The sequence below is a fragment of the Dromiciops gliroides genome, chromosome 1 (genome assembly GCF_019393635.1).
Source record: "Dromiciops gliroides isolate mDroGli1 chromosome 1, mDroGli1.pri, whole genome shotgun sequence".
Taxonomy (NCBI): Eukaryota; Metazoa; Chordata; class Mammalia; order Microbiotheria; family Microbiotheriidae; genus Dromiciops; species Dromiciops gliroides.
This window is the reverse complement of record NC_057861.1, coordinates 223146829-223170827: the sequence shown is the minus strand read 5'-3', so window position 1 is coordinate 223170827 and position 23999 is coordinate 223146829. Positions and strand designations below refer to the sequence as shown.

At 36.1% G+C, this 23999-nt stretch overlaps 1 protein-coding gene across 2 annotated transcripts in view; it reads left to right on the top strand.

The window, feature by feature from the left end:
- The window catches only part of VAPA (VAMP associated protein A), a 71628-nt gene that overhangs the window by 19760 nt on the left and 27869 nt on the right, over window positions 1-23999 (top strand). For both annotated transcript variants that reach the window (XM_044004317.1, XM_044004327.1), the window contains exon 2: window positions 21106-21258. In XM_044004317.1, coding sequence (XP_043860252.1) covers window positions 21106-21258 — 153 coding nt within the window. The remainder of the gene's footprint in view (window positions 1-21105; window positions 21259-23999) is intronic.

Genomic DNA, 23999 nt, shown 5'->3' with positions numbered 1-23999 from the left:
TTTGAGGGGAGGAAGTGTTTCATTTTGATTTTTGTATCCATAGTGACTAGTACATAGTTAGAACCTTGCACATAGTCCACTCCATAGCCCCCAAATTATTTTATATTAGTTTTGCATATATGTCCTGCATTTACTGACCTGAGAGCTTGTTATTGCTCTAGTAAAATATAAGCTCTTTGAGACCATGGATTGTCTTGCCTTTGTATTTGTATGCCTTGAGCTGAAAATGGAGCCTGGCAAATAGTAAATGCTTAATAAATGCATGTTGATTGATAGATGCTTAATAAATGTTTGAATTGACCCTAACATAAAGCTTCGTATAACTGGTACTGTCTTTTGTAAAGTCATCTAGATTTTCATACCCAATCAATTTTTCTGAACATATTTGGTGGAAGAGTCTTCATTAAAGACTTGAATGTGAAAGAAATGTACCCTACAAATTTGGAGATCTAAGTAATAGCCTTTTGCTCTCTTTACTAGCTGTGTAGTCTTAAGGCAAACCATTTGATGTTTCTGGAACTTAGTTTCATCTTCTGTATAAAACAAAGGGGCTGAACTATGATTAAGTTTATAAAATGTTATTCTAGTGTTATTCTAGTGTTAATGGTTTTAATGCCTCCTTATCTTCTTTTTCATCAGGAAGACAAACTTTGAACTTTGACACAATTTGCCAATATTGATAACTACAGAATACAGGAGTATAAAGCAGTAGGAGGCAGGGAATAAATCAGGAGAATTTCTTGTAGTTGATTTTTCATTTTTTCAATGTAAAAAAAAATCATTCGGAGTCTAGTTGGGAAATCTGTAATCTGTTGTCACTTTAGACCTAACTTGCTCCAAATAGAACTCATCATCTTCCACCCTCAAAGCAGCTTCTCTGACTCTTGAATGGTACTATTTTTAGAATTAGAGAATCAGAGTGGGAAAGGACCTCTAGAGGCCAAAGGTCAATTTATACAGGAAGAAAAATCATCTCTAAAATCTACCCACTATTCCATTTCTGTGAGGGATGGCCAAGAAGTTAGCCATTCAGTCATACTTCTACTAATGACCTAACAAGTTATGCCAGTTATATTTTTGTATGTGTATGTATAAGAAAATGTTACACAATCATAAAGTATTTAAAATGCAAGCTATCTTTAATTCTTTATTACCAACATATAAGATCAGTTGTTAAGTCTAATTGATTCTTAGTCCATAATATTGCTCCAACTCTTCTGATTTTTTTTGGGGGGGGGGTGAGGCAATTGGGGTTAAGTGACTTGCCCAGGGTCACACAGCTAGTAAGTGTCAAGCATCTGAGGCCAGATTTGAACTCAGGTACTCCTGAATCCAGGGCCAGTGCTCTATCCACTGCGCTACCTAGCTGCCCTGATCTTTTCTTTACTACCTTAGTTTGGCCATTGCATCTGATCTTCCCCATGGAAAGCCTCTTCCTGATAATCTGACCTAGACTGGGCTGTCAGATTCATCTTCCTAATGCACAGCTCTGATGATACCTGTCTGCCTTGATGCTCAAAATCCTTCAATAGGTTTTCATTATTTTCTGAATCAAGTTTTAGTTCAGGATATTATAAAAGTGGTTAATATAGGGAATTTAGCTGAGAGGTAATAAGAGAGTACTTATCTTGATGGGTTCAAGTTACCAGACCCAGATGAATTACTTCTCAAGGTACTGTGAGGGCCAAAATTTGATATACTGAGTGTTATTTGGGTGATTCACCTTAATATTGGGGTCCTGGAAATATGAGGGACCTTTAAGGTTTATCCTCCCCTCTGAATTGCCCTTTTTAGATATTTCTCCCAGGCCAATAAGAAAGGAACCTCTAAGCTTTAGTTCACAAAAGGATGAGATTTTATTACTTGGGAATTAATCAAACAACAAAGGTGAAACTAATAAAAATCAAAGATAAGGAAATAGGAAAATAGAAATACAGATAAATATTATTAACTCTAAGATTAACCCCGACCCTTTCCAATTTAGCTAGTTCAAAGGAATTTAGGGTTTTCTGTAAATAACTCACTGAACCTGGAAGTTTATAGTTGCTGAACAGAGATAGCAGTCGCCTGAGACAGAGCACAAACATGTGCCGAGCACCACCACCACAAGGGCCCAAGCAGAAAAGTCGAGTTCCGGAAAAACCCTCATGTTCTGGAAGCAGCCTGCTTCCCTTCCGGGAACATTCAATCTCTCTTCCCCCAAAAGAGGAGGTTCTTCAAAAATCGGCCTTTGTAACCTCAGGGTGGGCTAGGTGTGGCCCCTCCCAAATGAGTTAGCTAAAAAACAGGAATGTTAATCTTTACCACAATTTTTACCACAGTACTGAAATAACTGGCATGCTCAGCTATTGAGCAATTGTAAAGAATCATGGAGAATAGGAGAGTTAATGGAGAACTGGACTAGCAATTATTCCACATTTCAAAAGAGGGAAGAGTATAGAGTCTTCGAACCATTGCAAATTTTTTAACAAAATTGTTTTAAATTATTTTACTGATAGCTTTAAAAAAAAAAACTACCCTAATTTCCAAATATATCACTCTCTCCTTCCCTCCCCAGAGTCAAAAGGCAAAATTCTAGAATTCATTAAAGTGACAGTTAATGAACATCTAGAAGTGGAAATGGTGATCACAAAGGTAGTAGTATGTCCTCTGCAGGAAGAGGTCATGATGTAGAAAGATCACATGTATATATTAGTATTAATTACAGTGCTTTCTGTGGTAGCAAAAACTGGGAACAAAATAGATGCCCATCTGTTAGGGAATTGTCAAAATGTAATGCACAGTTTTTCAAACTGTGGAGTGTGGCCCTGTGGGGAGGCACATTAATGTAAAAAATTATTGGGTATTTTTAAAGACAATCTTCCCCCTTCTCACCCCATGATAACAAAGTTTGAATCAGTCAGCAAAGGCAAGACTAATTGGTTTGACCTTTTGGTGGGTGACAAAAGTGGGAAGGCTATTGATATTGGCAACATAGTGATAGACTGGGGTAAGGGAGGTTGATTACCCAGGGGAAAGGACGGAGCCACTCCTCATACTGGAGGAAAAGGAAAGAGGATAATGGAAGTTTAGTGTACCCTTCACTTTTCTTGCCCTGTAAATAGGTAGGGCTAGAGTCCATCCTGCCTGCCTACTTTGGAAACGAGGACTATGAATGCTCTTCTCTGCTCTTCCCCTTGGCTAGATTCTGGATCCAAGCCGCCTCTACCTTGTTTTGAAGGAAGGTCCCTAGGCCGGGTTCTGTTTCTGTGGAGGGTGATGGACCTGCTGCTTCTCCTCACCCCTGGTCCCTAGTTCATCCTCATGTGGAGGTTTAAAAATTTTAGGGACTACTTTGAGGGGCAGTATGGTATAGTGGAAAGAGTATACTGAATTTTGAGTCTGTTTCTTGGGTTCCAGTCCTGATTCAGTTACTTATTACTATGTGAGCTTGGGCTCTGTGTCTATTCTTCAACTGTAAGATGATCTTAAAGGATGCCTTCTGTGAGCCTGTATCAGTGATAATGTATTGCTTCATTTTTATTGTATGTTTAAGATTTGTTATAAAATTATGGTAAATTCTTAAATTTATTTGAGCAGAATACAATCATTTGTGTAGAAAAGTGACAATTTTTTTTTTAAAGGAGGAGGGTGCTTTGTTTGGAAACAACTTGAAATGTGCTATTAAAAAGAAAGAACAAGAAAATTAATAGAACCCTGAAGACAGTAAATTCATGTGAAGTGACTAGGAAAACAATAATCAAAATGACAGTAATAATATAAATGGAAAGAATAATAAAACTGAGTGCTATGTCATCATAGTGACCAAGCTTGGCCCAAGGAGAGTTGAAAAAAAATGCACCTTCTTCCTTTATTTCAGGAGTTGGGGACTATGATTGTAGAATATTGTATAAATTGTCAAATACAGATGATATGTTGATTTGACTGAACTATTTTTTTTTAAACTGGAAAAAAGTCTTTGTTACAAGGGAAGGTATTTTGTTTGGAGGAGTGATAAAGTCTAGAAAAAAGTCATCAATAGAAAACTTTTTTTAAAGTGAGGCAGTTGGGGTTAAGTGACTTGCCTAAGGTCACACAGCTAGTAAGTATTAAGTGTCTGAGGTCAGATTTGCACTCGGGTCCTCCTGACTCCAGGGCCAGTGCTCTATCCACTGCGCCACCTAGCTGCCCCAATAGAAAACATTTAAAAAAGAACTTCATAATAACTGACTTTAGGTGTTATTTTTAAACTAGATCTGTGATTTCATTAGTAGTGGGAAAATTCCCTTCTACTAACAGATTTGGTGCCCACTGTGTAACTTTTAAAGTTTTATTTGCCTGTGGCACTGAAAGGTTTTCAAAGTGCTTTGCATCCTCATCTGAACCACAAACCAGTTGTTTGAAGTAGATACTATATAGTTATTTCCAGCTGAGGAAACTAAAGCTCACAGAAGCTAAATGTTTTGCCCATGGTCATGTAGCTGGGAAGCGCCAGAGTTGGCACTTACTCTAGAACTTCGATTTTCAAATCTAGCACTCTGTTTACTATATCATGCTTCGTGTCATTAAATCTTATTTCCATTTTTGATTGATATACTTAGTAGGCAATAGCATTTAGGAGAATTTTATCAATTTTATGCTTGTGTTTGATTTTGATTGAATTTTAAATTTTCATACTCTTTCTCCTTTTTAGCAAAAACATCTGGAGATTATAGTCATCTATAAGGGGGGAATCAATAAGATAATAAACTTTGAGTTGGAAGGGACTTAAAAGTTCATTTTGTCCAACCTTGATTGGGAATCCCTTCTACATAGTCAACAGTTTGGGCTATTTAGCTTCAGTGTGAGTTGGATTTGATTTTTCATGAGGTTGCATTCTCTTCATAACCTTAGTAACTGATTCTGAATAGCTAGTACTCAATAGTTTCTACAATGTAAAGTTGGCAATTTTTTTTCATATTTTTATAATAAAATAATTGTATATAATACGTATAATCTCTCAATTCACCTTACATATTAGCTTCATAGAAATCATTAGGTATTAAAATGGCAAACAATATCCCATCAGAAACTAAAATTTTAATGTTCTACAAGAATTGTACACATGTATTTATATATGGTATAACCATTTCATTTCAGCCAAAAATTTTTGAGTAGTCTTTTTGTGTTTGTACTAGTGGAATTTTATTTCATTTATTTGAAGTTTTTTTTGTTTTGTTTTGTTTTTTTTTTTGCAGGGCAATGAGGGTTAAGTGACTTGCCCAGGGGGTCACACAGCTAGGGTTAAGTGCCTGAATCTGGATTTGAACTCAGGTCCTCCTGAATCCAGGGCCGGTGCTTTATCCACTGTGCCACTTAGCTGCCCGACTAGTGGAATTTAAAATGTAAAATGCACCTGGTTTTTAATAAGTCTAATTTAATCATTTAGGTTAATTCCTGTAGAGTTTAGTATAATTTTTTAGACAGAAAGCTGAATGATTATGGAATCAGTGGGTTTGCAAAAAAAAATTTCAGCATTTTTGTTTCTTTGTGTTGACAAGAAAATTTGTTTTTTATCTGACACAATCCTAATTCAGTTATTTTAATAAAGATATCATAGTTTCCATTCATATAAATGGAGGTTTTGAGAATATAGAAAAATTACTTTTGTATTTAATAAAATGTTTTTCATTAGTTATTTAAAATTTCATAAACTTCTCCCTCTGATTTGGATAGAAAAATGAACATGTATTCTCTGCAGAGGCTGGTCAGCTTTGAATGTTCCTTTTTTTGCTTTTGGATGCTAAAACTACATGGTACTAGTGTCACAAATGCAAACCATGGGAGAGAAGAGCCAAGACTTTGGATAATCCACTAATTGGATAATTAGCCTTTGGATAACTAACCTGACTTAAGCCTAAGGATAACCTGATTGGTAATAGGCTGATTAAAATGTTGAATTTGTTTATATATCAGATATCATCCATATGTTTTAAACTATTCAAATTACATTATAATCACATTGTTAAACAAGCATTTATTAAATGCTTTCTAAATTCCTTTGTTTCTTTTCTGGTATAAAAATAAACCACTAAATCATTTTATTGTTAAGGCAAATGTATTTTTAAAAAAATTCAATAAAATGTTAGGGAATTATAAAAGATTAATGTTAATATTAACAATAAAGTAAAATGTTTCCCCCACTAGTTTTTTTTAAACTGTCATGTAGAGTTCCTTCTGTTTATGCTCTGGTGTTTATCTCCTACCCTGACGATGACTTTGATAATCTCATCTTTTGTTAATAACTTTCATATTAATTTTTTATTCAACATTTTGTAACCATTTTGATCAAAGGGTGCCATCCCACTTTGTAGTGCCTAAAACTTGTTTACAATTTAAAAAATGGATTTAGTTTTCTTAAAATCTGCTTTTAATGCCATCCTAGTTCTTTGTTTTTCTAATTGCAATGCTCCACAAGTCAATTAACCTTACTTTCCCTCACTTTAAGATCAGCAAACTGCTTTTTTCCCCTTTTTATGTTTTTATTCTGTGATTTAAAATTGGAAGGGATTTTAAGCCATTTATTCCACTGATTTTGCAGATGAGAAAACTAAGGTCCTGAAACAAGTGACTTGTCCAAAGTCTTATAGGTAGTAGTAAACGGCAGTGGCAGGATTTGAACCCAGGTCTTTTGATTCTAAATATCTTGTTTTTTTCCTTTTACTTTTTAGTCACTCTTGATACCTTTTTGGATAATCTCAGTATGGGAGTGTACAGTGAATGTTATCTTAATTTTCTTTGTGTACTTAGAACTGTGGGTCATAAATTAAATGAGAACAAATTTAAATATTAATAAAAATAGATGTTCTCAGTATTCTCTTTGGTTTTTATGGATCTTAAAACTTTGGTAAAAGTTTTGCATTTTGTAGGTCCTGAGGTGTAAGACAAACTATACATCTGGTTTCTGTCTAGTACCAGTTTTCAGTAGCCAAAAAGTACTTATTTTTCTTTATGCAGTAGCAAAAATAAAAATTGATTTTAGATATTTATCAAACCAGAAACCCAAGTTGTGTTTCCCAGTTTCTGGGAAAGTTCCTTCATCTTATTATTTAAACCGTAAATGGGTAAGTTAGCACCATATAGGAAAATGTAGAACCAGTATCTATGATTTGATCAATATGATCTAGTGTATTTAAAATTATAGGACATAGTACACAAGTATAGTATATGGTATCTATATATTGAGGATGGTATAACCCTAAATTTCATGGTAGTAGTTCCCAAGATCTGTTTCTATCCACATTTGTTGATTTTTAGGAAAAAAAAGAAACTAAAAGGATGTATTTTTAAAATTAAGAATAGACTTTAAAAAAAAAAAGAATACACCTGATTTTTTTTTAAAAGAACAGAAGCAAATCTGGCAGGAATATGGGGTAGTTTTTTCAGATTTTTCTTATTTGTTTGTTTGTTTTTTTGGTGAGGCGATTGGGGTTAAGTGACTTGCCCAGGGTCACACAGCTAGTAAGTGTTAAGTGTCTGAGGCTGGATTTGAACTCAGGTACTCCTGACTCCAGGGCCAGTGCTCTATCCACTGCGCCATCTAGCTGCCCCCCAGATTTTTCTTATTTGTAAGATTGCTGTTGCTAGCACTTATCTATCATATCTCTTGTCCAGTCTTTTGATTACTCCATGTCTATAAAGGTTAATCTTTACAGTCTTTTCTAAGTTCATAGTCAGAGAAGTCTCCCTGGGAGAGGCAGGATTTGATCGCTTTTTGAAGCCCGTAATAAGTTCAGCATAGAGAAGGATAGGCTATCATAGATTGTTGGGAGAGGGTACAGTATAGGTAAAGTTAAGAGATGAAAATGTTGAGAAGAAACATTTAAGGAGACCTGATTCACTTTTTGGGGAGGAGTATGGAAAAATTAGGGTAGATCTTGATTGTGGACTGTATAACTAAGTCAAGCAGAGAGTTTGTATTTGATGTAATAGCAAAAGTAATTTTAGCTTGTTGATTAGTTGAAATACATGATAAAGAAGGAGGGGAATAAGTGTTTGTATAGAGCTGATTATATGCCAGGTATATAATGCTTACGTGCTTTTTTACAAGTGTTATTTCATTTGTTCCTCACAATAGCTCAGCTAGGTAAGTACTAGTAGTATCCCAATTTGCAAATGAGGAAAGCAGAAGTTAAGTGACATGCCAGGGTCACCCAGCTAGTGTCTGAGGTCAAATTTGAACTCAGGCTTTTTAAAAATTCCAGGCACAGCACTCTATCCAGCTGTTTGATAAATATTGTTTTAGGGAGAGTTTAGATATAGGTAGACCTAAAAGGCTCTTGCTTGCTGCAGTAATACAAGTTTTAGATAATGAGGACCTGGACTGTCAGTGTAAATGGAAAAGAAATGGTGAATCAGAAAATTTGAAGTTGATGAAAGGGAGGATTGTGATTTCAGACAATAATGTACAAGAAAGTAAGATTTCTGATCTTTAACAAAACACACAACTTGGATAACTAAAGTGTTGTTGACTCTACAGCATTTTTTTATTTCTCTTATGCTAAGATTTCCTGTTTTTTAAATTTTTTTTTCTGTGCTAGAGATTTGTATTGGAGCTGTAGGTTTGGAGTTGATATATTACTTGAGATGCTTTTATCAGAGATGGGATTGATGATAGGATGGAGTTTTCTTGCTTGAACTAGTAAAAATGAACTTGAAGATTGGTGCTAGTTTGCATTACTCCTTGTGAAATTTTGATCTTATCAGCAATGTAACAATAATACTGACTTATAGGTTCTTTTTCCAATAGTGGTAGTCAAGAGTTTTGCCTCTTATACATCTCTCTCTCTCTCTCTCTCTCTCTCTCTCTCTCTCTCTCTCTCTCTCTCTCTCTCTCTCTCACTCACACACACACACACACACACACACACACACACACACACACACCCTACAGAAATGTATGCATCCAGAGAAATGAGAGATAGGAAACGGAAAGAGGAAATTAGAGGGAAGGTATAGATTGAGAAAGGCATTCATCCTAAGCGAAACAAAACTCTTAAAGATGTACAAAAACACTTATAGCTTTTTTTGAGGTTGTAAATAATGGGAGTCTCTGGAGAATGGCTGAATAGTTATGTTTTTTATATAAGTGTGGTGTAATACTAATATAATCTGATTTTCGAGAAACCTGGGGAAATTTGTATGAATTGATGCAGAGTGAACAGAACCAGGAGAACAAGTTATATAGTGATAATGATATTGTAAAGATAAACAACTTTGAAAGAATTAGGCACACTGATCAGTATAACAATCAAACTGCTGAACAGTAATGATGAAATCCGCTACCTACGTCTTGATAATGTGGAATTATATGTATATGTATATGTATATTATCATTATTTATTTATTTATTTATATATTTTTTTGCACATGATCAGTGCAGAAATTTGTTTTACTTGACTATACATGTTTGTAACAGGGGTTTTGTTTTTCTTTTGTTTGTACTTGAGAGGGGTATTGGGAAAGAATCAGAAGGTAGAGTTTTTGCTGATTGGAAAAAAATATAATTTAAAAGTAACTGGGTTTTAGGAGTACTCTGTAGTTGTGAAATAAAATGAGTTGGTGATAGTAAGCATACTAAAGGTTTCCTAATGAATGGGACAATTCATTTCTGAACTGTTATAAAAATGAATCACTGTGCATGTTATATTACTCTTGATGTTTAACACTACATAAAGCTACATTATGGTTTCTGAAGCCTAAATTTATTGGAACTTGTTACTTTTATAAATTTCCACATAAGATGGGTTGAGTTTTAGAGAAGTCAAGGTGTTAAATTGTTAAAGTGAATTTGGTCAATGTTGATTTTTTTTTTTTTTTGCTGGATATGATATTTTATTTTTTGATAATAAACATTTTTATTTAAAGTTTTGAGTTCCAAATCCTATCCCTCTCCCCCCACTCGTAAACAATCAGATAAATGTCATACAGTGCAATTATGTAAGATATTTCCATATTAGTAATTTTGTATAAGAAAACTTGAATAAAAGAAAAAATGAAAAAGTAGCATGCTTCAGTCTGTGTTCAATCAGTATCACTTCTCTTTCTCTGGAGATGGTATGCTTCATCATTAGTCCTCTAGGATTGTCTTGGATCATTGTGTTGCTGAGGACTGCTAAGTCATTCACAATTCTTCATCAAACAATATTGCTGTCACTATGCACAGTGTTCTCCTGGTTTTGCTCACTTCACTATACATCAATTTACATAAGTCTTTTCAGTCCTTTCTGAAATCATCCTGCTTGACATTTCTTATAGCACAATAATTAATATTCAGTCACCATCGTATACCAACAGCTTATTTAGCCATGCCCCAATTGATGGGCATTCTGTTGCTTTCCAGTTCTTAGCCACCACAGAGAAAACCTTGCTATAAATATTTTTGTAAAAATAGGTCTTTTCCCTTTTTTGGGGGGGTGGTGGTGGAGGAAGTATAAACCTAGCAGTGGTTTTGCCTAAATCAAGAGGTATGCACAGTTTTATAGCCCTTTGGGCATAGTTCCAAATTGGTCTCCAGAGTGGTTGTATCAGTTCACAACTCCACCAAGAGTGGATTAATGTCCCAGTTTTCCCAAATCTCTTCCAATATCCAATATTTTCCTTTTTTGTTATATTATGTTGAAAGTTTGTTTTAAGGCCTTAATATGGCAATTTGAACCACATATTGTGTATAACTGTTAAATTTATTTTTTAAAGATGCAGCTTTCTATAGTTGAATGAGATTTGTCCTTGAGTCTCATACTGGCTGAAAAATGCTTGCAGTGTTCCAGGCAACTCTCTTTAGATTGTTGCCAAGTAGTTGCTGGTCTTAACTGGTAAAGGTAATTTCTTCATTAGTAGTTTTTCAAACCAATGAAAATCATAGGTCAGGACTAAAGAAGATTCTTTATTAAGTGCCTAAAGGACATGAGGTTGTCTCATTAGCAATTATTGAGTACAGTATTTTGTTTAGATATATACCAAAATTTTTTTGATACAGGCTACCTTGTAGTGAGGTCTTGAACCATTATCCCCAAGAATGGTATGAAGACGATACTGATCTCTGTTTCCAAAGCTTTATGTATTTAGCAGTTGAATTTATTTTTAAAAAATAGATTATCTTAATTTATGAACCACTCAGCTTCTTTTGTCAAAATTTCATGTGGCTACTTTTGCTTTTTAGCCATTTTTAGTTCTTCATAAACATGGGGCCGTATAAGTCAAACCAGTCAATTTTATTATTTAGCAGTTTTGGTGAAAGATATAGTAGTTACCTATAGATAAGTTACCTATAGGTAAGGTTGAAACAATTGACTGATGTTAGGCTTTTAATTATGCTCAGGTATATCTTGTATTTCAATGAACCTTAAAATGGCAGTATTCTGCTCAGGTAGGGAGGTAAGGGAAGTGGGATAATTTTAGAATATTTTTATAACATTGTAAACCAAAAATTGGCCAAAATGTCACATGGTTTTAATGTTCATTAATGGCACTATCCTAAAAATCCACAAGGTGGTGGTGTTTTCTGGTAAAGCAAATGAAACTAAAAGTGGTTGAATTTGCTTAAGCTTTTGAATAGTTAAAAAAAAGAAAGGATGTGAAAGTGAGAGTTTCAGGACATTTGCTTTCTTTGGATTCATCATGACTCTTCCCTTTTCCCTCCTAAAAGCCACATATTTAAGAATTGGAAAGTCTAACTGTAACCCTAGAAGTCATCTGAAAGAATTTTTTTTTTTTAAACGGTACTAAGGCCCAGTGAGGTTGACTTAGTTATCACAAATAATAAGAAGCAGGATCTGTATTTGACTCCAGGCCCTTTGCTTTTAAATCCAGCAATCTTTCTGGTGGACTATGCTCATTTATATTCAGTTAGTTATGATGTCTGCCTTCATATCATCTCCTATTAGTTTTTCAACTAATATAGCATTTTCCTAGTTTAGGCTGTTATTATCTCTCACCTGGACTGTTTACAGTAGTCTCCTGATTGGCCTCTCTGTTTCCAATTTCTCCTCTCCAGAGCTGACAAAATCATCTTTGCAAGGCACAGGTTTCATTATGTTGTGCCTCTATTTGAAAGCCTTCTGTGACTGTATTAAATCTAGGATATTACTTAGGCTGGTATTTAAAGCCTTAAACAGTTTAGAACAGTTTAGCTTCAAACTCGCCGTTGCAGACTTTTCATATAGTTCCCTTTGTATGATATGATTATGGATTTGAGTCAGATTAAACTCTGAGGATAGGGTCTGGAAGGTACCCAGTCCTGACTCAATATAGTTAGTTTAGAAGTTTATTGCTTGTCAAATTCTCACTGTCTCCTTTAAGTTTTATTGCCAATTATTTCTTTGACTTCCCAACATGGCCGAAGATAAATTTTAACCCTGTCATCCTTATCTTTAGAGACAGGGGCCTGGAGAGGGGAGTCAGTGGGAACTGTGAGATCTGAAACATCTGACTCTCACTCCCCTGTTTCCTCTTCCTTTGGTTTGACCTTGTTCCCCCTCCCCTTTTCCCCCTTGCTCCTGGAACACGTATGCATGTCTCCATACATTGATCACGAGCTGAACACGCACCTTGGATGAGACAGGATTGGATGTTAGATTGTGAGCTCATCCACCCTAGGTGTACGTGGGGACAGTCCTTTTCAAGATTACTATAAAAACCTAGAGGATTGGGCATATCTTTGCAAGACTTCAATGTGTAATTGGGTTTTGCCCGTCCTCATGGGGATGTAATAAATCTGTCTCTGCTTGACTTGGTGGTCTCCTCGAGTTATTTGGATAAACTGAAGCAGTTTGTCCCAAACACCTTTAATGTTTTCTTTGTTGCAACCAGTCTTGTTTATTTAGCTTTCCAGTTCTCTACTCAGCTTTTGTAAACACTAACTATCCTTTATTCTTGGAATATAGTCTCTCCTTTTGTCTCTTAGAATTACTAGCTTCCTTACATAGCTTGGAGGTATACTACTCTCCTATATAAACCTGGTTTGTCTGTCGTTCTCCCCCCCCCCCCCCCCCCAACACACGTAGAATGAAAGATCTTTGCTGACAGAACTGCTTCTGTTCTCGGGTCTAATATGGTCCTTGGATGTAGTATAGACCTTAATGAATGTTATGCTGAATTGAATTGAATTACATTAAGTGTAGTAAAACCACTTAGGGGAAAGATAATTTAGCCTTTAAGTAATTTTGCACCAGCTTAGGAGACTTTATTTGTATATTATGTACTCAGTGAGGAACTAATACCTAGAAGTTATGCTGGTTTCAGAGATATATTTAGGCAAACAAAATCCCAAGGTGTGGATTCAGTTAAGCATTTCATAAAGTTCCATTTGGAATATAGTACAATAATTGATAATAGTCATTAAAAAAGAGTAACTTCTTTCTGTTGTCCCCCAAATGATTGGAAACTTTGGCCAAGTTAGGGGTTAAAACTCTTTTATTTGTGTATCCAGAAGTTTATTATATTTTTAGCCATGTTGATTGCTGAAGTTAAATGTTTGGTTATTGTTCAGTTAGCTTTGTTTATTATATTTAAAAGAAATCAAACATTCAATACATGGTCTAAAAAGTTGTTTTATTTTAAACTTTCAGCTTACCTTTAATCATTCCTACTAGTTGAGACAAATTCAGTGTCATATTACATAATCTTATCTGAAACTACAGAATTGCATCCTCTTTTTTTGTTTGCTCTGTTCAGTTTACCAAACATTTATTACCTGATAGTCATCTACGAAGTATAGTGATTAGAGTTCTGAACCTTGATAGGAAGACCCAAGTTTAGATTTGACCTCAAGACAGTTACTAGCTGTGTGGTCCTGGGCAGGTCATTTATTTTCTGTCTTCAGTTTCCTTGTTTGTAAAATGGGGAATGCTACTGCATCTGCCTTCCAGAGTTGTGAGAATAAAATGAGGTAATATTTGTAAAGAACTTTTGCAAACCATAAAATGTTATATGAGTTCTGGTTAGTATAATAATTGTTAATATTGTTGCAATCCCGGCTCTTCAGGAGGTTGCATTTTTCTTGGGGTGTGTGTGTGTGTGTGTGTGTGTGTGTGTGTGTGTGTGTATAAATAAATAATCTGTGCAATTAAGTATAATAAAAGCAGGAAGTGAAGGTGGCAAAGGAAATAAAAGGCAGAGTGCTTTGGAAATATAATTGACTAGCTGGATGTGATCTGAGCTAAACCTTAAAGATGCTTTTTACTTGATTGGAAGATAGCCACAGCATCAGAAAGCACACTAGGTTGTGGGTAACAATGGGCACCCTGCAGATATCCCCTAGGGATTTTCAGTTATTAGTTTAATTAAAAGTTACATAATTATTCAAGTAGTGGTGAAGACTTTGACCCCTCAACTGTGATCAGCTCAGCCCTTTGCTTTGGTGTCTTCCCCCCCCCCCCCCCCCATGATAGGCTGTTTGTTTGTTTTTTCCCTTTTGTCTGGGGGTAGTTTTAAGTTATGTTCAGCTACCATTGGATTACTCGTGCTACGTAGCTCATCACTTTTTGGTGTTTATTCATTAACAAATAGCAGTCTTTAGCTGCTTTGTATTGTGTCATGTAAAACTATATATGGTCGCCCTATTACTGTTCCAAGTTTAGGGAAAATTAGCTGGGGTTTATCATATATTTGTTGCTTAGAAATTAGAGGCTTTAGCACCAGTTTGGGGGCATTAAGTATTTATTAAAACATGTTAAATATTAGTAAAGAGAGCACACATGGCTGCTGATCATAAGCTCTCTGAGAGAAGGATGAGAGGCGGCCCTTACACACTGCTTAAAGCTAATTGGCCAGCATCATTCGGATCTGTTTGTTCACTGGATTTGAGGGTGGTTTGGCACAGTTGTGCTGATGTCAGAGCCCAGAGAACAGATCCTCTGGTGGGAACAAGGCTTTCAGGTGGGTGTGGTTTTGATTGCAGTAACTTCCTTACTCTGGGCTGGCCTTAAGAAAGGTCAGACCAGGCTCTCTAAGTGGGGGGCCTCTGGGAGTCCCAAAACCCCTATTATTAATAATTTTCTTACAATATGTTAACTGCTCTTGAATGGATCATAAATTTTCCATTAAACCATGTCTATCTACACAACTATCTTCTCTGGTCATACTCCAAACTTAGTGCCTGATTTGTTTTGTTTTGTTTTGGTGAGGCAGTTGGGGTTAAGTGACTTGCCCAGGGTCACACAGCTAGTAAGTGTCAAGGGTCTGAGGCCAGATTTGAACTCTGGTCCTCCTGAATTCAGGGCCTGTGCTTTATCCACTGCGCCACCTAGCTGCCCTGCCTGATTTGTTTTTCAGTTTCTTCTCTGTTGATTCTTCATAAGTTATTAAATACAGTATTCTGATTATTATGGAAGTTCACACCATCATGTATGCCATAGATTGTGGATAGTGTCAAAGTAGGGGATGCCAGCCAAGGATATGGACTTTGGGAAGCTTGTGTGTTATAATAGCCATGAGGGCCTGGCAAGAAGCCTGAGAAGCTGGTTAATTGAGTTCTGTTGATGCCATCGATTGGGTTAGTACTCTGTATACCATGATGTAACTGTACCTAAAAGTCAAACAAGAGTGGCATAAGATTGCAGTCTAGCTCTCTTTGAAACCTTCATGATGGGAGGACGATATACTAAGTGGCACTCCATGTTTTGGAAGGTAGAAAGGTGACACAGTGACAAGTGCCCTGGGGCCTGGAGTTAGGAAGATTTAAGTTCAAATCTATTCTTAGACTCTTAGTAGTTGTGTAATCCAGCTGTGTGATCCTAGGCAAGTCACTTAATCCCTTTCTGATGCTTCAGATTCCTCATTTGTACGGTAGGGATAATAGTGCCTACTTCCCTGGGTAGTTGTAAGGATCAGATGAGGTAATGTTTGTAATTTGTTCAGCACAATTCCTGGCACATAGTAGATAATACATTTTTTTTTGTACCATAAGAAATCAAGGTAAAACAAATGAAAAATATCTAGATAACTGGCTTTGTATTGTTCCCTACGGCCCTTACCACTTAAAATTTTTTTTTAAACACAAGGTTCAGCTATCAGTTAGAGGTATTGGGTTGATTGTCACTGAGTAGGTGGGAAAGGAAAGCTAGTCACTGTCTGCCTTCCCTTCTCTTAGGATGCACCTAAAACTGTGCTGGATTTAAGCAATGAGTTAAGGCATCATACCCCAAGACAAAAAAATCCCATGAATATAAGCATCATTCTTCAGTAATTTCCGATTTTTTTTTCCCTTACTCTCTCCATTTTACAGAAAGAGATGAACTTTGGATACTTGGTTCTTAAAGTTTTTGCCTTAAGTATTGACGAATAAGTAGAATATTGGATCTTGCTTGAAATGAACTTTACTGTTTGATCACAAGTGAATTTTGTTGGTCATCTTTTTTCAGATACTCTCTCCTGGGTTTTTGTGACACTGCTCTTCCTTGGTGGTTCTACTTGTCTGACTATTCCTAATTTCTCCTTAATGGAGTATTCTTTATCATGCTTTATAACTGCAGGTGTGTCCTAAGACTAGCACTCTGCTTGATCTCAGTTTCGCTATCTACAAAATGGGATAATAATAGCATCTACCTCCCAAGGTCTTGGTTTTCCTTTAGTGACCTTAGCTCCCAGTTCCCTGACTTATAACTCAGTCAATACAGCAACGAACATTATTAAGTCCTTATTGTATGCCAAGCACTCTGCTTAGTACTGAGGATACAAAGAAAAGCAAAAATGTTCTCCATGACCTTAAGGCACTCACATCTTAGTGGGACAGATAACATACAAACAGCAATGTACATATAAAATATATTGGTTAAATTGGAGGTAATCTTGGAGTTAATGCACTCGGATGGACCAGGGAAGGTCTTTTGCAGAAAGTATGATTTGGTCTGAGACTTGAAGGAAGCCAGGAGTGGAAGAGCACTCTAGTTATGGGGAATAGTCAGGAGATGAGAATAACAAGTAGGGTCATTGCAACTGTATTGTATGTTAGGATAATAAAGTATAAGAAGACTGGAATGGTAGGAAAGGGACTAGGTTATAAAGAACTTTAAAAGCCAGACAGGATTTTATATTTGATTCAGAGGGTTATTGGGAGCATCAAGAGTTTATTATGGAAGGAGGGATGATTTGGTTTAGACTTGTGCTTTGGCAGCTTAGTGGAAGAGGGACTGTAATTGAGTGCTGTGTTCAGCCTTAGTAGTTGTAATAATACCAGCTAGCATTTATGTAGCACTTCAAGCTTTACAAAAATTTTTACAAATATTATCTCATTTTATCCTTCCAAAATCTTGGGAGATAGGTGCCATTATGATCCCACTTTCCAGGTGAGGAAACAGAGTCAGAGGATAAGTGACTTGCCCAGGGTCACAGAACTAAGTGTCAGAGGCCACATTTGAAACCAGATCTTCTTGACTTCAAGTCCAGCACCCCCTAGCTTTCCTAGTTTCATTCCTGATGAGGTCTGTTATTTCTTGCATCATTTACTTATCAGACATTTTGAATTTGCATGTCTCAAAAAAACAGAATTCATTATCTTTCCTCACAAACCCACTCCTCTTGCTAAAAGTAAGTAGTAGATCTATAAACAGTAAATCTCCTTTAGTGTAGTCATTTTTGCTTGTGAACAAATAGATGGAAATGTATTAAAACCCCTACTGTCCTTTGCCCTCCAATTTGACAGCTTGTCAAATTCCATTTTGTTTCAGGGTAATAGACTGAGCTCCAAATATAACTTAGAATAAATTGTTTCATTTGATAGTATCCTATATTTCTTAAATTTGTCAACTTATTCATGTGAAATTTTAATGCTTGAAGTGACCTACTGAAGCAAGTCTTCTTAAGTGTTTGCTTTGTGAAAGGTACCAGGTACCAAGGGTGACGGAGATTAGTAAATCATGGTCTTTGAGGGTGTTTATCTCATTTGATCTTCCAACAACCCTGGGAGGTAGGTGTGTTAAGGGCTAAAATTCTAGCTAGTCTGGGGCAGCTAAGTGGCACAGTGGATAGAGTACCGGCCCTGGAGTCAGGAGTACCTGAGTTCAGATCCGGCCTCAGACACTTGACACTTACTAGCTGTGTGACCCTGGGCGGGTCACTTGACCCCAATTGCCTCACCAAAAAAAAAAAAAATTCTAGCTAGTCTGTCTAAAATATCTAATGAGTGGTCGCCAATAAATTATAAGCTTTAGCAAGAATTAAGCTTTTAAGCATTTATTAAGGAGAATAAGAATTTGGTAAAAGAGAGAAAGGCCTACATTCATCTATCTATTAAAGGGAGAGCACATTTCTAGCTCTGCTCTCCACCAGAGTCCAAAGGAAAGAGAGCGAGACAGAGCGCCAGTCTCTTCCTTCTTCCTCCCACTAGCCAATGTTACTTCCTGATGCCAAAGAAAAGACCCATGGTCTTGCCCTCAGAGACGTTCACCTCATGGCGCAGGTTTCCTTATAATACCTAGCATTTATAGAGTGCTTTAAAGATTTACAAAGCACTTCAAACATATTATTAAATTTAATCTTGTTCACGACCCTGTGGGGGGTAGGTGCTATTGTTTTCCCCACTTTACCCAGAAGAAAACTGAGGCTAAAAGAACTTGTGACTTTAGTGTCCTCATCATTAAAATAAGAGAGGTTGGATTCAATGATGTACTTATATTCCTTCTGTGATTTCATGATCCTTTGACCTTGAGAATTGAGTAGTGGTTGGAATTGGCAGCTACACCAGGACAGTTGTGAAATGTTAATTAGATATCCTGTCTGTCTAAGCTCTGCTGGCACAGGTAGTGCAACAGGAGATTTCTATTTGGAGGTGGTAGAGAGAGGAAGTTGATTTCAGATCTTGGCATCTTTCCAAGGACCATCTCCAGGGTATTAAGTGATTTAGGCTTTACTAAATATCAGGCTAATAATAAAGTTTCTAAGTGATTCTGATATGATGGTAGGTACTAAGCCAGTTAACTTGTAAACTGTGCCAGCCATCTGTGCACAGATGATGGATGCTGGAGGATGAGATTTCTATGCTTTGTACGTTCTTTTGGTCTCTGTGTTTGGTGTTATTACTTAATTTATTACCATGAACTTTCTTTCTTTCTTTCTTTCTTTCTTTCTTTCTTTCTTTCTTTCTTTCTTTCTTTCTTTCTTTCTTTCTTTCTTTCTTTCTTTCTTTCTTTCTTCTTTCTTTCTTTCTTCTTTCTCTTTCTTTTCTCTTTCTTTCTTTCTTTCTTCTTTCTTTCTTTCTTTCTTCTTTCTTTCTTTCTTTCTTTCTTTCTTCCTTCCTTCCTTCCTTCCTTCCTTCCTTCCTTCCTTCCTTCCTTCCTTCCTTCCTTCCTTCCTTCCTTCCTTCCTTCCTTCCTTCCTTTCTTCCTTTCTTCCTTTCTTTCTTTTGCAGGGCAGTGGGGTTAAGTGACTTGCCCAGGGTCATACAGCTAGTAAGTGTCAAGTGTCTGAGGCTGGATTTGAACTCAGGTCCTCCTGAATCCAGGGCCCAAGCTTTATTCACTGCACCACCTAGCTGCCCCTGAAGAGGGACTTTTCTACAGGAGATTTAGGGTTGTTGGAATAGCTTAGAACAGTGATATCAAACTCAGATAGAAGCAGATCCCTACAGGCTGCATATTAACTTAGAAGACCACAAATCAACTTTTAACTGTCTGGTATGGTATTTTTACTTCTTCTGTTAAACATTTCCCAGTTGTGTTTTGATCTGGTTCATGCCATACTCTGGGTTTTTGCCCATAAGGCCAGGCCACAGACTGGTGGCAGCAGTAGAGAGATGCTGCCTAAGAATTTCAGGTATTTTACCTGTTAAGATATAAAGTGAAATCATCTAATTTTGTGGTCTGGTATAATGTTTACATTGCTATTCCTCTTTACTCCTGGAACATTTCTTTATGAGGCATACGTTGTTTTTTAAAATAAAAATTATTTACATTTTGTTGTTTTATTTTTGAATATACTCTTCATTTCTCCCCTATCCAATAAGCCTTTTTTTGTATCAACGATTACAAAAGAGGGGGGAAAGTTTCAGTAAAACTTGCCAATGTATCAATTCAGTATGATAGTAAATGCAGTGTTTACATTGACTTTAAAGAAAATCTCCGTTATAATTGATGTTTATAGGAAAAAATAGCCTTGGATTTGTAGTCAAAGGACTTGGATTAAAATTCCATTTCTCTTCCATTTACTACATGTTGTCCAGTTAACCAGTCTAGACCTCAGTTTCTTCATCTGTAATATGAAGGTGTTTGATTAGATGATGTTTAAAGGTCCTTCCAGCTCTAATCTTACGATTGATTCTATGACTTGGAAGGGAAAAATATTTTTGAGTTGAATTTTGTTTGGGACATGCTGAATTTAGTTCTAAACCACATAAATGTCCACATAAGAAATTTGGGTTATTTATATACATTTCATTGCTCTTTTTATCATCTACATTTCCCAATATATATCTTGTTCTCCCACATAGAGAGCCATTTTTTTACTTTAAAAAAATAGACAAAAAACAATATGGCAAAACTAACCACATCAAGTGTGGTAGTGAGGTAGGTTATCTTCCAATGTTTGTAATTTGGGATTAATCTTGGTCATTATAATTAAAAAAACCCCTTTTACAGTTTTTTGTTCTTTCGTTTACATTATTGTAGTTATTTTGTTTATTATTTTCCTGGTTCTGCTTGCACCTCACTTTAACAGTTCTTTTTATAGTTTAATCTACTAACAAACATTTATTAAGCACAATACTATAGTAAACACTACTAAATTCTGGGAATATAGAGACAAAAATGATACTGTTTCTGCCCTCAAGTAGCTTAGGGGGTGGGGCAAGCACATACACAGGTAAGAAAATAGAAAATGGATACAAAGTAAATACAAAAGTAAAAACTTTTTTGAGGAGGGTTAGGAAATTACTTAATGCTAGGGATTAGTAGAGAATGAGTCCCAGAGCAATTGTGAGTTGCCCAGTGTTACATATCCAGTTAGTGGCAAAGTTAGAGCTGTGATATGTCTTCATACTCCTAGTAATTTTCCTTCTATTATGACGTTTTCATTTTACTTTTTCAGAGTTGTTAAATAAATTTTTTTTTTTTGCTGTGCTGTCAATGAGTGTGTGTGTGTGTTTTTAACTTACAGGCCCCTTCACAGATGTAGTTACTACAAATCTTAAACTTCGAAATCCATCAGACAGAAAAGTATGTTTCAAAGTGAAGACAACAGCACCTCGTCGGTACTGTGTGAGGCCGAACAGTGGAATTATTGATCCAGGGTCGACTGTAACTGTTTCAGGTACTGAATATAATATGATAATGATATAATTTAAATATACTATATATATATATATATATATATATATATATATAGAGAGAGAGAGAGAGAGAGAGAGAGAGAGAGAGAGAGAGAGAGAGAGAGAGAGAGAGAGATAATATTGATGTGGGTTCTACAGATTTGAGTGGTCTACAATTATGTTCATCAGAGCTTTCCAGTTTTTCTGATGATTTTAACAATGATATTACACAGGAACAAACTATTCTACAAAATCACCTTTTCTCTTATTTGTAATGTGACAGACAGTTGGGAGGGAGTGGTAGTCAGAGTTATTTTTGAAAGTCTATAAGCCACATACATCTGTTAACTAAATGTTCTTCATGGTTAAAAAAATTTTTTCCCCCATATTACCTTTGCTAACCAGCCTAGTCTAGATCCAAAGCTTTTGCCTTTTATTAACTTTATTCAGTATGCACTGTATCCATGAAGTATCTTGTTTAGGAACTCAAAATGATTCACTATTACTGACACATCTAAACATCTCTTCCTGTCAGGCTTGTTCAACAGCTGGTCTCAATCTACTACTTTGGTTGCTGATCTTGACCAACAGGGCCACACAGTATTCAAGTAAATCTGCTTGACTTTTCCCAATCTTAACTTTCTCCTTGTCTGTTAGTTTATTTCCTGCTGTCCACAAACACATTCAGGTTTCTCCCATCCTTTAAAAAAAATCTCTCATTTGACCCAGTCATTCTCAAGCTCTTCTATATTTCTTCACTCTCACACAGAAAATTTCCTAGTAAAAACTGCCTATATTTACTGCTTACACTTCTCTCACTTCTCAGCCCCCTTCAGTTTTTCCCCCCACATCAACCACACAACTGACACTTCTCTCCAAAGGTTACTAGTGATTTTTAAATGACTATTTTGATGTCCTTTTCTCAATCTTTTTTTAAAAAAAACTTCTCCAGTATTTGAAACTTGTTGACTAACATTTTCTTTGAGATTCTTACTCCTCCCTTGTTTTTATGAAACTCTTCTTTTGATTTACCTCCTACCTGTTTGAATAACTCAGTCTCATTTGCTGAATTGTCACCCATATCATGCTCCCTGATTTTGAATGTCCCCCAAATTCTTTCCTCATCTCCTTTATATTTTTCTACAAGCTTTGGCAAGCTCATCAGCTTTCATAGCTATAATTTTCTCCTGGGCATACAGTGTTGCACAAATTAATTGGGTGAAAGTAAAATAATTAAATTTATTGACTATTTCAGCTTTTTTTACATCTTTAAAAAACTGTATATATAACATAATCTACGTTTGTGCCAATTTAAAAAATATGATTTGGACACAGTGTTTAATACTTTATGATGAAACCACACTTTTATCACTTTGGATATTAAGTGTTTTTTGTTTGTTTATTGGTGGGGCAATGAGGGTTAAGTGACTTGCCCAGGGTCACACAGCTAGTGAGTTCCAAATTCTCTCCCTCTTGCCAGCCTCTTCTACACCCACTGAGAAGGCAGGCAATATATCAATTATACATGTGAGATGCAATCATTTCCATATTAGCCATATCATGCAAAAAAACCCAACAACAAAAAAAATGAAAAACTATAATTCGCACTCATGAGTTCATCAGTTCATCATGAGTCCTTTGGAATTTTCTTGGATCATTCTATTGATTAGAGTAGCTACTTTCACATTTAATGATTATTATGACATTGCTGTTACTGTGCACACTGATCTGACTTTTCTCACTTCACTTTTCATTAATTCAGATAGGATTTGCCATGTTTTTCTGAAACCATCCCCTTTGTCATTTCTTATAGCACAGTAGGGCTTCACCACAATCATATGCCACAACCTGATCAGCCATTCCCCAATTAATGGGCATCTCTTCAATTTCCATTTCTTTGTTACCACAAAAAGAGCTGTGACCAGGCCCCCTGCTCTCTTGCAAATGCCTTGCTTGTGCTCTTCTCTCCCTGAACTACAACCAGTGCCCTGTTCACTTGTGACTGACCACAAGCGCTTGTCTCCACCTGGGAACAGCTACTTAAAACTGCATATGTACAATATACTAGTCAGTATTACCTATTCCCTTCCTTCCTCCCTTCCTCCCTTCCTTCCTTCCTCCCTTCTTCCCTCTCTCCCATTGTAGCCAAGTTCTGTGGTATCTGTTATGGTGGCTATTAATGGGCTATTTTCTTATTCTTTTCAGTTTAAAGTCTTAAAGCCCTTTAGATTTTGGGGGCCAGTGTGATATAATGAAGAGAGCACTAGCTTTGGATCCAAGAAGACCTTGATTCAAATATGGTCTCTGACACAGGTTAATAACTGTGTAACCCTGAGAGTCAATTAATTCCTGAGTACAATGGGTAATAATCTAAGACTCTAAATTGAAGAGATACCAACCTGCATTGGTAGATGGAATTTCCTTACCTGGAGTTTCCTATACCAATGATATCACAGGTACAGTCCTTATCCTCTATCCCTTGATTAGATTTTTGCAAGAGTCAAGGCAAGTACATTTTTACCAGCCCTTGTTGGGTATACTCTTCTACCTGTTGTGTACCTGACAAAATTAGGTATACATATTAATTATGATGTGATTGAGAAAATACCAGATTATACATTTACATTTTACTACACATTCCTTCTTATACCACAAGGTGGCTCTAGAAGTCAGTTTACCCAGAATATATCAGCACAGTTGGGGACAGGAGGCTGGGGAATGTATGTGATTATTTGGACATTTT